The sequence below is a fragment of the Mustelus asterias genome, chromosome 24 (genome assembly GCF_964213995.1).
Source record: "Mustelus asterias chromosome 24, sMusAst1.hap1.1, whole genome shotgun sequence".
NCBI lineage: Eukaryota > Metazoa > Chordata > Chondrichthyes > Carcharhiniformes > Triakidae > Mustelus > Mustelus asterias.
In genome coordinates, this window is record NC_135824.1 from 6,853,116 (window position 1) to 6,868,067 (window position 14,952).

At 43.3% G+C, this 14,952-nt stretch overlaps 1 protein-coding gene across 1 annotated transcript; it reads left to right on the top strand.

The window, feature by feature from the left end:
• Positions 1 to 1,382: 1,382 nt before the first annotated feature.
• Positions 1,383 to 10,557, top strand: c24h15orf61 (chromosome 24 C15orf61 homolog). Its single transcript, XM_078241005.1, has 3 exons — positions 1,383 to 1,490; positions 7,521 to 7,859; positions 8,590 to 10,557. The coding sequence occupies exons 1-3, from the start codon at positions 1,475 to 1,477 to the stop codon at positions 8,715 to 8,717; spliced, it is 483 nt and encodes a 160-aa protein (XP_078097131.1). The 5' UTR covers positions 1,383 to 1,474; the 3' UTR covers positions 8,718 to 10,557.
• Positions 10,558 to 14,952: the final 4,395 nt, after the last annotated feature.

Genomic DNA, 14,952 nt, shown 5'->3' on the forward strand with positions numbered 1-14,952 from the left:
AGTGCATGAATCACAAAAGGCTAATATACAGTTACAAGTAATTGGGAAAGCTAATAAAATGTTACTGTTCTTTGTGAGAGGAATTGAATAGAAAAGTATAAAGGTTATGCTTCAGTTGTACTAGTGAGATCACATCTGGAGTACTGCTTACAGTATTGGTCACCTTATTTAAGGAAATGTGGAAATGCATCAGAAGCAGTTCAGAGAATGTTTGCTAGATTAATACCTGGAATGGGTGGGTTGCCTTCTGTGGAGAGGTTGGACAGATTAGGCTTATATTCACTGGAATTTAGAAGAAGCGACATGATTGAAATCTTTAAGATCCTGAGGGTCTTGATAGGGTGAATGTGCAGAGGGTGGCACATTGGCACGGTGGTTAGCACTGCTGCTGCACAGCACCAGGGACCTACGTTCAATTCCAGCCTTGGGTGACTGTCTGCGTGGCGTTTGCACGTTCTCCCTGTGTCTGCACAGATTTCCTCTGGGTGCTCCGGTTTCCTCCTAATGTCCAAAGATGTGCAGGTACCGTTGATTGGCCATGCTCAGTCGCCCCTTAGTGTCAGGGAGATTAGCCGGATAAATACATGGGGTTACGGGGATGGGGCTTGGGTGGGAATGTTGTTGATGCAGGCTCATCAGGCCAATGGCCTCTTTCTGCACTGAAGGGATTCTACGATTCTATGTTTCCTCTTGTGGGAGAATCTAGAACTTGGGGTCACTGTTTGACAATAAAGGGTCACTCATTTAAGATGGAGATGAGGAGAAATATTTTTTGGTGAGTCATGAATTTTTTGAATTGTCTTCCTCCAATAGCAGAGGAAGTCGAGTCTTTGAATATTTTAAGGCGGGGTAGGTAGATTCTCTATAAGCAAGGTGGGTGAAAGGTTATGGGGGTGGGCAGGACTGAGGTCGAGATTACAATCAGTTCAGCCATGATCTTACAGCATGGCAGAACAGGTTCGAAGGGCTGAATGACCTACACTTGTTCCTAATTCTAATGCTGTTTGTATGTAATGCTGTGCCTAACCTTGCATGGAGATGCAAACTAATACCTCATTCATTAAATCATCAAAAAAATTTAAAAATGCAGGTTGTTGCATAATAAAACGATAGAACTTGTATGACTCTGGACATAATATCTTCCAACAGGATGCCGAAAGTAAAATATTAATTTTACAATTATTTTTATGAGTTTATAATAAGTATATAAAAACTTGAAAAACATATCTGCAGCAATGGTTTTAAAGTTTTTGACTTGTTAAAAGTGTGTAGAAACTTTTTGAAACTATAAAATCAGCTCTTTGCTCCTGGGTTTGCAGACTGCCTGTGGGTAGGAACAGAAAGTCCGGGCGGAACGGATGTGCGGAGCAGTTGTAGCAGGTGGGAATGAGAGTGCGGACGGCTGAAGGTGCCATGGTAACGGGGAAGGAGGCGGGAAGAATCTGGCGGCGGCTCCTGGGGATCCAGAGCGGGAATGTGGCTGGAATCGGGTGAGGATCCACAGGAATGGCACCAGAACCCATCAATCAATACAGGGATCCACTAGCCAATACACTGGGGATCCACTGATCAGTGTGGGCACAGATTATACTCGGGATCCATCCACCCATCGGTACAGGATCTACTATTAAAAACAGGAATCCATTAACCAATAGAGGGATCTATTAACACTGGGGATCCATTAATCAATAAGCAGTGACGCCCATATTGTGTAAATGAATATGAAACAGATCCACACAGGGACCTGTTGATCAATAAATTAAGGACCCATTAATCAATACAGTGTTTCATTAAACATGGGAATCTGTTCATCAATGTAGAGATCCATTAATAATTAGGATCTATTAATCAATGCATGGATCCATTAAAATGGGGATCTAATCAATACTGGGATTCACTAACATGGGAATCTATTAATTAATACATGGATATATTAATCAGTACATTATGGGTCCATCAATACAGGGACCCATCAATCAATATAGGCCCCATTGGTCAATACGAGGATCTGTTAACACCAGGAATCCACTAATCAATACTGAGGTCCACCTATGAGGTCCAAACCATCAGTCAATGTAGGGATCCATATGGGGATTGATTAATCACCATATATCTATTAGTACAGGAATGCGTTAGTCAATACAAGGATCTGTTAATACCATTAATCAATGCTGAGATCCATTAATACGGGGGATACATTAATACCAAGAATCCAGCAATATCACATCATTACAGTACAGAAGGAGACCATTTGGCTCATCATGTCTGCACTGCTCTCCAAACGAGCGTCGTGACTTAGTGCCATTCCCCTGTCTTTTCCCCGTAACCCTGCACATTGTTTCTATTCAAATAATCATTTAATGTCACGATTAAACCTGCCTCCACCTCACTTCCAGGCAGTACATTCCAGCCCTGACCCACTCGCTGTGTGAAAAAGATTTTTTCTCGCATCACATTTGCTTCTTTGGAAATCACTGTAAATATCTGCCCCCTCATTTTTAATTCTTTTACAAGCTGGAACAGTTTCTCCCTATCTACTCTTTCCAACCCACTCATGATTTTGAACATCTCTATCGGGTCTCCTCTTAGCCTTCTCTCCAAGGAAAACAGTCCCAATCTCTCCACTCTATCCTCATAACTGAAGTTTCTGATCCGTGGAACCATTCTTGTAAACCTCTTGTGCACTCTCTCTAATGCATTCACATCCTTCCTGTAGTGTGGCGCCCAGAACTGTACACAATATTCCAGTTGAGATCTAACTGATGTCTTGTATAAGTTCAGCATAATCTTATTGTTGTACTCTATGTCCCTATTGAAAAAGCCCAGAATACTGTGAGTGGAATTTTACGAGAATGATTCTAAGTGTCTAGCTAGCATGAAAATGGGAGAGTTGTAGATCCATTTGGGTGCGCTTGTACACATAGTGCATGAGAAAATGGGCTAGACCATTTCTAGCTGCTACAAGCAGTGGGTGAGGCTTAATTCACTAGCCAGCAGCAGAGGGAACTATTGTGCATGCGCAGACCTTTGGTTCTGCACATGCACAATAGCAACAGCAGAGGCCTGACAGAGAAAGAGAGAGCTGTCAGGCCTCTGCTGTTGCTGCCAGCCTCAACCAACTCCCCCGCAATTGCAGAGGCTTGCGGCCGACCGTGAGCCCCACACAGTTCAGAAATGTAGCCCCCGCCACCCAGACCGATCATGCCCCCCCCCCCCCACCGATCTGATGCAGAGTGGCGGTGGGCCCCCCTCCCTCCTTGTTGCGGGCTTTGATATCAGCCTTTTAATTGATCACAACTTTACCCTTCGAGTAACCAGACAAGTAACAGAGTGTTCTTAAACAGGTGTTTTAATGCAAGCTATAGCAAAGACACTGGAAAGCTACAGTTCACATCCCTGTAGTTGGCAAGAGAGACGTATTCCAAGATGCAAAGAGAATCAAAGTTTTCAAAATTGATTACAAGTAATTAGCATAAACCAGTCGCAATCACTTTACAATTGCTTCATTATAATCTCCAATCAGCATGAAAACTTTATAGTACAGCTCGTTTCTGTATTTGTGGATCACTCCCATTTCCCAGTTACAGATGTTTGATTTATGTACTTTGCTAGACTAATTGATCCTTGATCTCGGTCTGTGAAGGCTCTTATAAGAAGACCTTTGTTTTTCAGCCTGTGTGATTTTTAAACTTGTGTCACTATTAACTCTTTCATTCCCCGATTGGGCCAGCCTGGCCCCGTCCCCTCCAGGCCCCAGCCCCATAAGCTACACTCCCTCAGGCCTGTCCCCACAGACCCTGCCCCCATGGGCCCCATCCCCTGGCACTGCCCAGTGGACAATGCAGAGGTGCCAGTCTGGCAGTGCCAAGGTGGGTTGGCAGCGGAACCACCCCTTGCCTTCAGCCTCCCTGGGGGCCTCAATGGCCTCCACTTCTACTGGTGAGGTCAACACGATTGTCTCCCGTTCATGGGGACCAGGTATTTTCCTCGCCGGGGAGAACCTCTCCAGGCGAGGCCATAAAGGCCAGTGAGCCCAAATGATTAAGCACTGGGTTCGCTAATCACATTGGGTAATGATGATTAACATATATTTAAATCATTTCTTCAGCCTCTCGCCGGAAATGGGCAAGAGGCTGACCTCACCGGAAATCCAGTTTTGGTAAGATCGCGATCCTGATTTTCTCGGCTCTTGCGCGATTTTACCGGCTTGCTCCGCCCATCGATGGGAGGTGTGAACTGGTAAAATTCCGCTCTGTGTGCTTTATTAACTGCTATCTGCACCTGTTCTATCACATTCAATGGTCTATGCACATGTACACCCAGGTCCCTCTGCTCCTGCAAACCTTTAAGAATTTATCCCTTATTTTATATTGCCTCTTTATGTTCACCTGTCACCTATCTGCCCACTCCACCAACTTGTCTCTGTCCTTTTGAAATTCTACACTATTCTCTTCACAGTTTACAATACTTTCAAGTTTTGTGTCACCCACAAACTTTGAAATTGTCTTCTGCACACCAAGATCTAGACCATTAACATATATGAGGAAAAGCAAGGGTTCCAATACCGACCCCTGGCGAACACCACTACAAATGTTCCTACAGCACAAAAGAAATTCATTGACTGTTCCTCTCTGCCTCCTATTATTCACGGTAAGAAGTCTCACAACACCAGGTTAAAGTCCAACAGGTTTATTTGGTAGCAAATACCATAAGTTTTCGGAGCACTGCTCCTTCGTCAGATGGAGTGGAAATGTGCTCTCAAACAGTGCAACCACATCATGACTCCTATTATTCAGCCAGTTTTATTCCATGAGCTATAACTTTTCTCACAATTCTGTTCTGTGGCACTGTATTGGACACCTTTTGAAAGTCCATGTACACCACATCAACCCTCATCGCATAATCCTCATCAACCCTTTCTGTTACCTCCTCAAAAAACTCCAGTCAGTTAGTTAAACATGATTTCCCCTTTAGAAATCCATGTTGGGAATCCATTAATCAGTACATGGATCTATTAATACAATGGGTCCATTAATCGATAAGAGAATCTATCAATACAGTGGGTCCATCAGTCAATATAGAAATCGATCAATACCTACAGGGATCCATATACCAATACAGGGATTTATCTATAACAGTGCTCTTTCAATAGGGCTTCATCTGTAACCGGGGATCCAACAATACCAGGGGGGGTTAATCCATACTGGGGATTAATCAGACTGGGGTTCTTTTTAAATAGCTAGAGAGAGAGAGACAGATTTTACTGTCAGGTTGATAACCAGAGGATCCTGATGTGGGGTGTTTGGAAAAAGAACCAGAGGTGATACGAGGAGGAACTTTATCTTGCGCTGAGAGTTAATATGATCCAGAATGTATTGTTCATGGTAATGTGGGATGAAGGATCAATATTGGCTGGGACACAGGGGAACACCTTGCTGTTATTTGAGGTAGTGCTGTGAGATCTTTTAGTTCCCACCCCAAGAGGACACTTGTGGACTCAGTTCAACATCTCATCCAAAATACAGCACCTCCAGCAGTGCAACACTCCCTCAGTACTGCATTGCAGTGTCAGCCTAGGCACTGGTGTGGGGCTTTAACAAACAGCTGCTTTATTTTAAAAAGTAAAACGTAATAAAATATATTTACTCAAGTATCTAATTTTGCTTATGTATATCACTATTTCCCCAACTTTATTGACTTACTTTGGCCACCAATTTCTCTCCAGACTGTTGTCCAAGTGATTGTTCTTATGGATTCTGAATGTTGACCCTGGAAAGTTCCACCTAGACACCCTTTCCAAACACGATTACTAATTGTGGTCACTCGCTAATTCCTCAGGAATCCAATCCAGGAGCTCCATTTGTCCAGACAGGGAGCTCTGCATTCAGCCCATGAAGCTGGATCCTTTACTCTAATCCTTTGGAGCTGGAACTAGGACCCACAAACCACAACAAGCGAATGATTTGGTGGTGCCTTTTCGGTCAGGCAGAATCATGAGTAAAATGAATATACAAAACAATCACTTATTTCTTATAAGCAATTCCATATTTATTGGAAAAACGTTCTTGCCAGTGATGTCAAGTTAGCAACCTGTGCAATTTCTGTCTGTGTGGAGTTTGCACGTTCTTCCTGTGTCTCCGTGGGTTTCCTCTGGGTTTTTGGTTTCTTCCCACAGTCCAAAGATGTGCAGACCCGTGTTAGCAATTTCAGTGATTTACCAGGGTTGCGATCCGGTGTTAGCACCAGGAGCAGCACTGAACACAGGTTAGCAACCTGTGCTTAATGCTCCCTCCACCCACATTGTCTGTATCTTTAAGATTTGGCTGGCTGTAGGGATTCGCATTCTAATCAGTATTCTGTAACTTGATTTTTGTGTCTCTGTGCCCTGTTTGAGAGCAGATTTCCACTCCATCTGACGAAGGAGCAGCGCTCCGAAAGCTAATGGTATTTGCTACCAAATAAACCTGTTGGACTTTAACCTGATGTTGTGAAAACTCTTACTGTGTTCACCCCAGTCCAACGCTGGCATTTCCACATCATCTTACACTCACCAAGACACAACAGTCACCTGTTGCAATCTCCATGGCAACACCTCTACCTTTCAGGGTTTACTTGCCAACCAATCATCACTTTCTTCCGCTACAGTATAAATTGTTGTTTTTCCCTTATGTCAATATTTTTGCAAAGTATCATAGAATCTCTACATTTCAGAAGGAGGCCATCCGGCCCATCAAGTCTGCACTGACTCCCCAAAAGAGCATCCCATCCAGAAACCCCCCAGTCCAATCCTGTAACCCTGCGCATTTACTACGGCTAATCCACCTAATCTGCACATCTTTGGACTGTGGGAAGAAACCAAAAACCCAGAGGAAACCCACGGAGACACAGGAAGAACGTGCAAACTCCACACAGACAGTTACCCAAGGCCGGAATTGAACTGGCACTGTGAGGCAGCAGTGCTAACCACTGTGCCGCCCCATGCTGATGAGTGCAAGGGGAAAGGCTTCAACATGTCTCTTTTTTCAGTAATGCTCAAGTTTTGTACGACCCGACTGCTCGTAGTTAAATGTGGATTATTCTCTGCAGAAAGATGAATTTCTGCACCCTTCAGTTTTGCATTTAATCTCAAGTCTGCATTACTTACTAGCATTTTCTGTTGTAGAATTTGTAATCAAAAGTGGCTACTGTCCGTATTTCCCAATAACAATGCTCTGTGGATAACACACGGGGTGGCACAATGGTTAGAACTGCTGCCTCACAGTGTCAGGGACCCTGGTTCGATTCCCAGCCTGGGTCATTGTCTGGAGTTTGCATGTTCTCCCCGTGTCTGCGTGGGTTTCCTCCGGGTGCTCTGGTTTCCTCCCACAGACTGAAAGACGTGCTGGTTAGGTGCATTGACCTGAACAGGCGCCGGAGTGTGGCGACTAGGGGAATTTAACAGTAACTTCATTGCAGTGTTAATGTCAGCTTTACTTGTGACTAATAAATTAACTTTAACACTTTTGAATTTTGTTTTACAGCCATGGCCATAGTAATGAAGAAGATTCATGGTGCCCTACTTAAAATAGTCTTTTGTTCCTTTGGGTCCAATATTGTAAAGCCCAAAGCGTCTGATGTCCTAACACAACATTTACTTCAGAGAAAGCTCCCCCATTGGACATCGTACTTTGTTAAATACAGCTCTGTGGAAAATGACCAGTTTGGCCTCTCCCATTTTAACTGGAATGTCAAAGGGATCAATTACCACATCCTCAGGACAGGCTGCTTCCCATACATCAAATATCACTGCTCCATGGCACCCAGATGTAACCTGGAACCAGAGGACAGGTTCTTCACAGCACTGAAAGCTATTAACCTGGGTAAGACCTTTTTAGGATTTAAACAAAATGTGGCAGTTAATACTGTGAAAATAATTTATCAAGTCAAAAAGGACTTGTATTTGCATTGAGCTCTTCAGCTTTGAAAGATGCCCAGGCACTTTACAGAGAAGACAGAAAATAGCTGCTGAGAGAAAACTAGGGGTTTGGATAAGCAAAGTTATAGAGAAGATGCTTGAAAGCAGAAAGGTGGTGTGGGTTTAGGGAGAGAGGTGTGGTGAGCAGGGAGCATGATGACTAAAAGATTGGCCATCAGCGATGAAACATAGAGATTGGGGAACAGAAGCATGAAACAGGACAACGATACCAGAGGAGTGAGGGGTCCCAGCAGAGACAAGAAGCTGAATGAGGTCAGGTGGGGTAAGGACCTATGGAGGCATTTTGAAGGACAGGCATTCAAAGTAGATACAGAAAAGTATATGGAGCCATTGGACTCAGAATGATGTAAGTGTGGTGCTTTGATTAGGGTAAGGAGAGGCACAGTGGTATTCTGAAATGAACTGCATTGTCTGAATGGAGGTGGATGGCTGGCAAGGAGAGAACTGGTGATATTGAAGCTTAAGGCTGTAGATTGGTGCTTGAGTAAGAGTCAGTGGCTTTACAAGAGTTACACAATGGAGCTTTACTGTAAAGAGTACAGCTTTTACCCTGATAAACCCGCTGCACAAAGTAACCCATTTGTTTCTTTCCCTCTCTTGCTGAAACTTTCCAGGTATTCCCTGTTTAGCTTATGGGATCGGTGCATGGTTCCTAATCAGAGTCACTGAGATTGTTCACACCAGTTCTGGTCCAGTCAACATCTACTTTCTCTACCAGGAAGATGAAGGAGCAATTCACTAAATGTCATACTGCTAGCAACTGATTTTCAGTTCACAAAGTAGGAAACTTACGAATTAGTACAAAAACTGAGAAATAAAGTATTTATTTATCTGTAAGGTGTAAATAAAATATAGCCACCAGATTTTTAAAATAAAAGCTTAAAGACCATCATGTCATTTGTTGGATTCCTTCAGCTTTGTAAGACATATCACTACCGTTGTGCAGCATGACCTTTCGTACAGAATATCATTTATATGATCCTAGATTGCATCTAGATTGATCCTAGCCCTTCTTTAGATCAGCACTTACTGGATGTAGAGTTGAATTCTTTTTCACATCTGGTAGCTGAATTGCAAACTTGTTTTGGATGCAGAGTGAAATTCTCTCCATCACAACCATAGTCCTTCAAACCAGCCATCCCTTGTGTGTGTGTTATTTTTGTAAACAAAATATAGAAAATGCTGGAAATACTCAGCAGGTCAGACAAGCATTTGTGGAGAGAGAATACAGAATTAATGTTTCAAAGGTCAGCACTGCTGGCTCACAGCACCAGGGACCCAGGTTTAATTCCCGGCTTGGGTCACTGTCAGTGCGGAGTTTGCACATTTTCCCTGTGTCTGCAAGGGTTTCCTCCAGGTGCTCCGGTTTCCCCCCACAGTCCAAAGATGTGCGGGTTAGGTGGATTGGCCATGCTAAATTGACTAGTGTCAGGGGATTAGCAGGGTAAATAAGTGGAGTTATGGGGATAGGGCCTGGGTGGGATTGTGATTGGTGCAGACTCAATGGGCCGAATGGCCTCCTTCTGCACTTTAAGGATTCTATGAAATCCTGACTGTTTCTCTCTTCACAGATGCTGCCTGACCGTCTGAGTAATTCCAGCATTTTCTGGTTTTAATTGTGATTTTCAGCATTTGGAGTATTTTATGATATTTTGTGATATGTTGTATACATGTTGGGGACTGCGCACACAATATTCTTGTATTGTAAACAATTCTTGTAAACAATTCTTTTTCTCATTTTCAGTAAATTTTCCTTTGGTTTGAAATATTTCATGTTAATCCCAACTTTTCATAATCCTATTATGTCTGCCAGCAGTAAAGTCAGATTAACAGTGGGACATGGGTTCCCCATTTGTAGCTTTATTGATTTATTTTTAAATGTTCTCACAATATTGTCATTGCCAGCATTTATTGTCTATTTCCAATTGCCCTTGAACTGTTGCAGTCTGCCTGGTTATGCTGCTACCACAATGATGGCAGGCAGAGAGTTCCAGGGTTTTGATCCAGTAACAATGAAGTTTGGGCCACGCTGATGAGCAGGTCACCAAGAAAAGAGCAAGTTCCTTCTCACTGACAGGCCTGAAAAAGCAGAGGGGAGGTCCACTCAGCAGCAGGTCCAAGAGGAGCTGATGCCAAGGAGATCTGTGACCTGAAGAGATTAGCAGGGTTTACAAAAATGAGGGGTATCAAATTAAACAGTATCTAGGGAGCAGTCTCAGTTGCAATGCACATATAATTGAATGTGTGACAAGAATTGCTGTCTAGGCTCATACTGGACCAGAGACTTGTTTTGTGAGGAGCAGTGTCCCAGCATAAAATCAGCACATTCAGAAGAGGAAGGAAAAAATAAAATATAACAATCCTTGAAGAAAAGACAAATCCTTTCCTTTTGATATGAGTATGAGACTATTTTGTTAATCATATGACAGTTTCTTCAACATATTTATTGTCTAGAGGAAGAATCTTTGCATAAATTTCTTGTCTGACTTTTCTTCAAGGCTTCTTCATTCACGTTATACATCCATTGTGAAGATCTTAATCTTCATTTGAATAGACAAACTACAATGGTAATAAAACTATGTTGTTACAAAACAGAGGCACATGTGTGACTGTCATCATTCCATAGTTAAATAGCCTGTCAAATGTCACTGGTTAGCTTCATTGATAAAGAATGACCTCATAAGCAAGATCTTAAACAACAACCCAAACCTTATGCCTTTAATGTAAAAAAAATTCCTAATATGATTCACCGACCTGTAAGGAATGAAATAGGCTTTGGGAGGGAGGTCAAACAGTTTAAAGTTTATAATTTTATTTATTATTGTCACAAATAGACTTACATTAACACTGTAATGAAGTTACTGTGAAAATCCCCTAATTGCCACAATCCGGCGCCTGTTCAGGTACATTGAGGCAGAATTTAGCATGGCCAATGCATCTAACCAGCACATCTTTCAGACTGTGGAAGGAAACTGCAGCTCCTGGAGGAACTCCAGGCAGACACGGGGAGAACGTGCAGACTCCACACAGACAGTCACCCAAGCCGGAATCGAAGCCGAGCCCCTGGCACTGTGAGGCAACAAATGCAGAGACTGCCATGCTGGAGTGGGACACCTGAGACATACCAGGCGATACTCAATATAGAATGGTCCACCACGGCGCAAACCATTGGCCTGTGAGACAGAAGTTTGACATCAACAGTGACTGTGGGGGCGGTTCTCCCATCCCGACACGCACATTTTTTGGCACGTCAGGATGGGAGAATTGTGTGTCGGCCATTTCGCAGGATTCACGCATGCGTTCCTGACGCAATGAGTTCCGGAACTGTCAGACTTCAGCGTGACTGGGCCCTACACCCCAAGTTTTTAATGAGATTCACGATTGTGACCTCTGCAGTGCACAAAGTGTAGGAGATTCAGGTCTGAACTCCCACTGAAGAAACAGTCGTGATTTACACCAGTTTTCTCGCCAATTCAGCACTTTTGGGAGAATTGCCCACTGTATTTCAATTAATTTTGTTGCACACGATATACAAGAGTTTTGATAGAATCTCTTTTAAGTGCTGGAAATAAAAATAACATGGTTTAACAATAACAACTTATATTTATAACATGCAACAGAATCAAAGTGTTAACCATGTTTCTCTCCCGACATATGCTGTCAGATCTGCTGAGTTTTTTAAAAAGCATTTTTTGTTCCTTCTTTCAGATTCCAGCATCTGTAGTATTTTGTTTAACTTATATTTATATACCATTTTTAATGCATAAAACATCTCAAGATGCTTCACAAGCCCATTATAGGGCAAAGTTTGACACTGACCTGCATTAGATATTAAATCACATGAACAAATGCTGAGCTAAAGAGGTAGGTTGTAAGGACTGTCTTAAAGGAGGAAAGCAAGGTGGAGGCAGGGAATTCCAGAGCTTAGGACCAAGATAACTGTAGACACAGTCACCAGTGGTGGAGCGATTACAATTAGGGATGCTCAAGATGCCAGACTTAAAGTTTATTTATTAGTCACAAGCAAGACTTACATTAACACTGCAATGAAGTTACTGTGAAATTCCCCTAGTCGCCACAGTCCGGGACAAAGCACCTAACCAACACGTCTTCAAGAATGTGGGAGGAAATCCAAGCAGACACAGGGAAAACATGCAAACTCCACACAGACAGTGACCCAAACCAGGAATCAAACCCGGATCCCTGGTGCTGTGAAGCAGCAGTGCTAACCCACTGTGCTATCACTTAGATGAGTACAGGAACTTGGTGAGTTGTGCGATCGGAGGAGATTGTAGAGATAGGTAAAAGTGAGGCCATGGAGGGATTTGAAAACAAGGATAAGAACTTTGAACTCAACATGTTGCGTTACCAAGAGCCAATATAGGTTAACATGTAGAGGGGTGATGAGTGAACAGGAATTGGTGCAAGTTATGAAACGGGAAACAGAGTTTTAAATGACTTCAAGTTTACAGAAGATAAAATGTGGGAAACCAGCTTGGATTGCAATGCAATAGTCAACAGAGGTAACAAAGACATGAATGAAGATATAAGCAGCTGGTGAGCTTAGACAGTGGTGAAGCCTGGAGATGTTACACAGGTTTAAATAGGCGGTCTCAAAGAGATGGTACGAAGATGTGGTTGAAAGCTTGCATTGGAATTGAATGTGACACTAAGGTCACATAGATCGGCTTTATTTTAGACCTTTGTCAGGGAGGGGCATGGAGTCGGTAAGTATGGAATGGATTTCGGAACAGGGACCAAAAAGCAATGGCTTCAGTCTCCCCAATATTTAATTTGAGGAACTTCTTGCTGGATGTTGGGCAAGATGATAATTTAGCCATGGAGGAGTTGACAGAGGTGGTGGTGAGGCAGATGTCAGTGTACATGTGAAAACTAACACTGGGCTTTCAGATGATGTGCTGAGGGGCAACATGTGGATAATAAATAGAAGTGGGGGGGGGGCGGCTGCAAGGATAGATCCATGGGAGACTACAAAAGGTAAGGATGCGGGAGCAGGAGGAGAAGCTATTGAAAGCGACACTAGATAATGGAACTAGATGAGAGCAACCCTTACCCAGCAGGGCAACAGTGAAGAGGAAATAAAATGACAAGTCATTTTCTGCGAAAGTGTGTTAACTAACAGCCCTGGCGGACAGTTGAAATCACGATGTTCATTTCAAAGTACAATAATGTTAATTCATTGGCATTTAGCCCTGTCAGTGGCTCCAGCTGAGGGTTCCCATCTTGAGCACAAGCTGATAAAATGTTTTTTAATTACCAGACAGTGAATGTAACATTTCACTCAGAGGCCGAACCTCTCGTCAGCTTGCTTGTTTGATTTCTGATAATGTGCATTGCTGACTTTGCTTACCTGTTATTCAATAAAGACGGACAATGGAGCCTCCTGACTGCACAGTGACGGGCAGTCTCCTTTGAGAATAGGCCTGACAAACTACCATATTGATTTAAGCAATTCTCTGCTGCTTGCAGCACTAAAAACCGAGCTTGATTTCTTGCCTAACGCTTCCACTGTGTAACAATTAAGCAACTGAAATAATTTCTTGTATTACATAAAAGTCAATAGACCTTGCACACCCCTGGTGTTGATCACTTTGAGGGATGGACTGGAGGCTGACGGAGGTCAGGGGTTGGAATATAATCATATCATTCAGGGGATTAGTATTGAGAGCCCCCTTCATTAAGGTTCACTTCTCATCTATTGTTGGATGTTTAGAAGAAAGAGTGGCAATGATAAAGAGGATTGTTTTAATGCGAACAGTGCAGTCTCAGGTGGCCCTAGAAGTTAATTGCAGACAAGATTGTTTGCTTCCAATGTAAAATTGGAGGAAGGCAGAACAACATCACTAACTGGGACCTGACAGTTAGGAAATAGAGATCTATACTTTGTCTAATGATATAGCTGATTTCCTAAAACTGACATTTGTTATTGCAACCGCATCGCAACAACAAATCATACATTTGATGCTTCCTTTTGTATGTCAGGGTTTTATGCATTTTAGTGCGACAATTTTCCGCCAATTGCTCACCCCTTCTGCTCAATGTTCCAGCTTTTGATATGGTAATTCGTACACTTAAAGCAAATTTTTGGCCCAGATGCACCTGTAAATTGCCAAAGTAGCCCGTTTCATGTGAAGATGTTAACAGGCTGTGAAACTGGGCTTTCACAGTCCAAAGCTAAATGTCATCCTCACTAATTAAACTTTTGGTCATCGGTCCTAATATCTCCTTATATAGCTCAGCGTAAAAATTATGGTTGAGATTTTCCCCTGTGTGCACTGTGTGTTGGTGGGTATGAAAATGGTCTTTTTTCCCGCCAGCCACAATGGTGGGTTTTCGCGCTGTATTGTCAGCTTCCAGTCTCGCAAATTATGCATATCCGGGAAACACGCTGGCTCACTGGAGGATGGCGTCTGATTCACCCATCCTCACAGAATCACAGAATATTACAGTGCAGAAGAGCCCTTTGGTCCATCGAGTCTGCACTGATGCATGAAATGCCCTGACCTGCCCACCTAAGCCCATTTGCCAGCATTTGGCCCCTAGCCCTGCTCTGAGCTCATTGCTTCCTCAATCCAGGCACCATATTTAAACTGCAGCCATGCCCAGCCTTCTCAATGTCTGCAGCCCAGCACTGACTCACCAAGGAGATGCTTCCCAAAGGCAAGAAGATGTCTTCCCCCAAATTGAGCGATTCCTCACTGGGACACCTGCTTGATGCAATAGGAGCCAGTGCACGAGGTCAACACTGGAAGATTGGCGGCTGCCATGGAGACCTTGGTTCAGGACATTTGCCCTGCATTGCTGCAGGAGCAGCATTCCATTGCTGTGGCATCAATCAGAGACCAAGTGAGTGAGTGGGTGGGGGGGCACCTCATACTCACTCCAGCTGCCCCTTCTCCTCAGAGTCCGCCAGGGGCTATAAACTGAGTCAGCCAGGGGCCCTAGGACACCTCTAG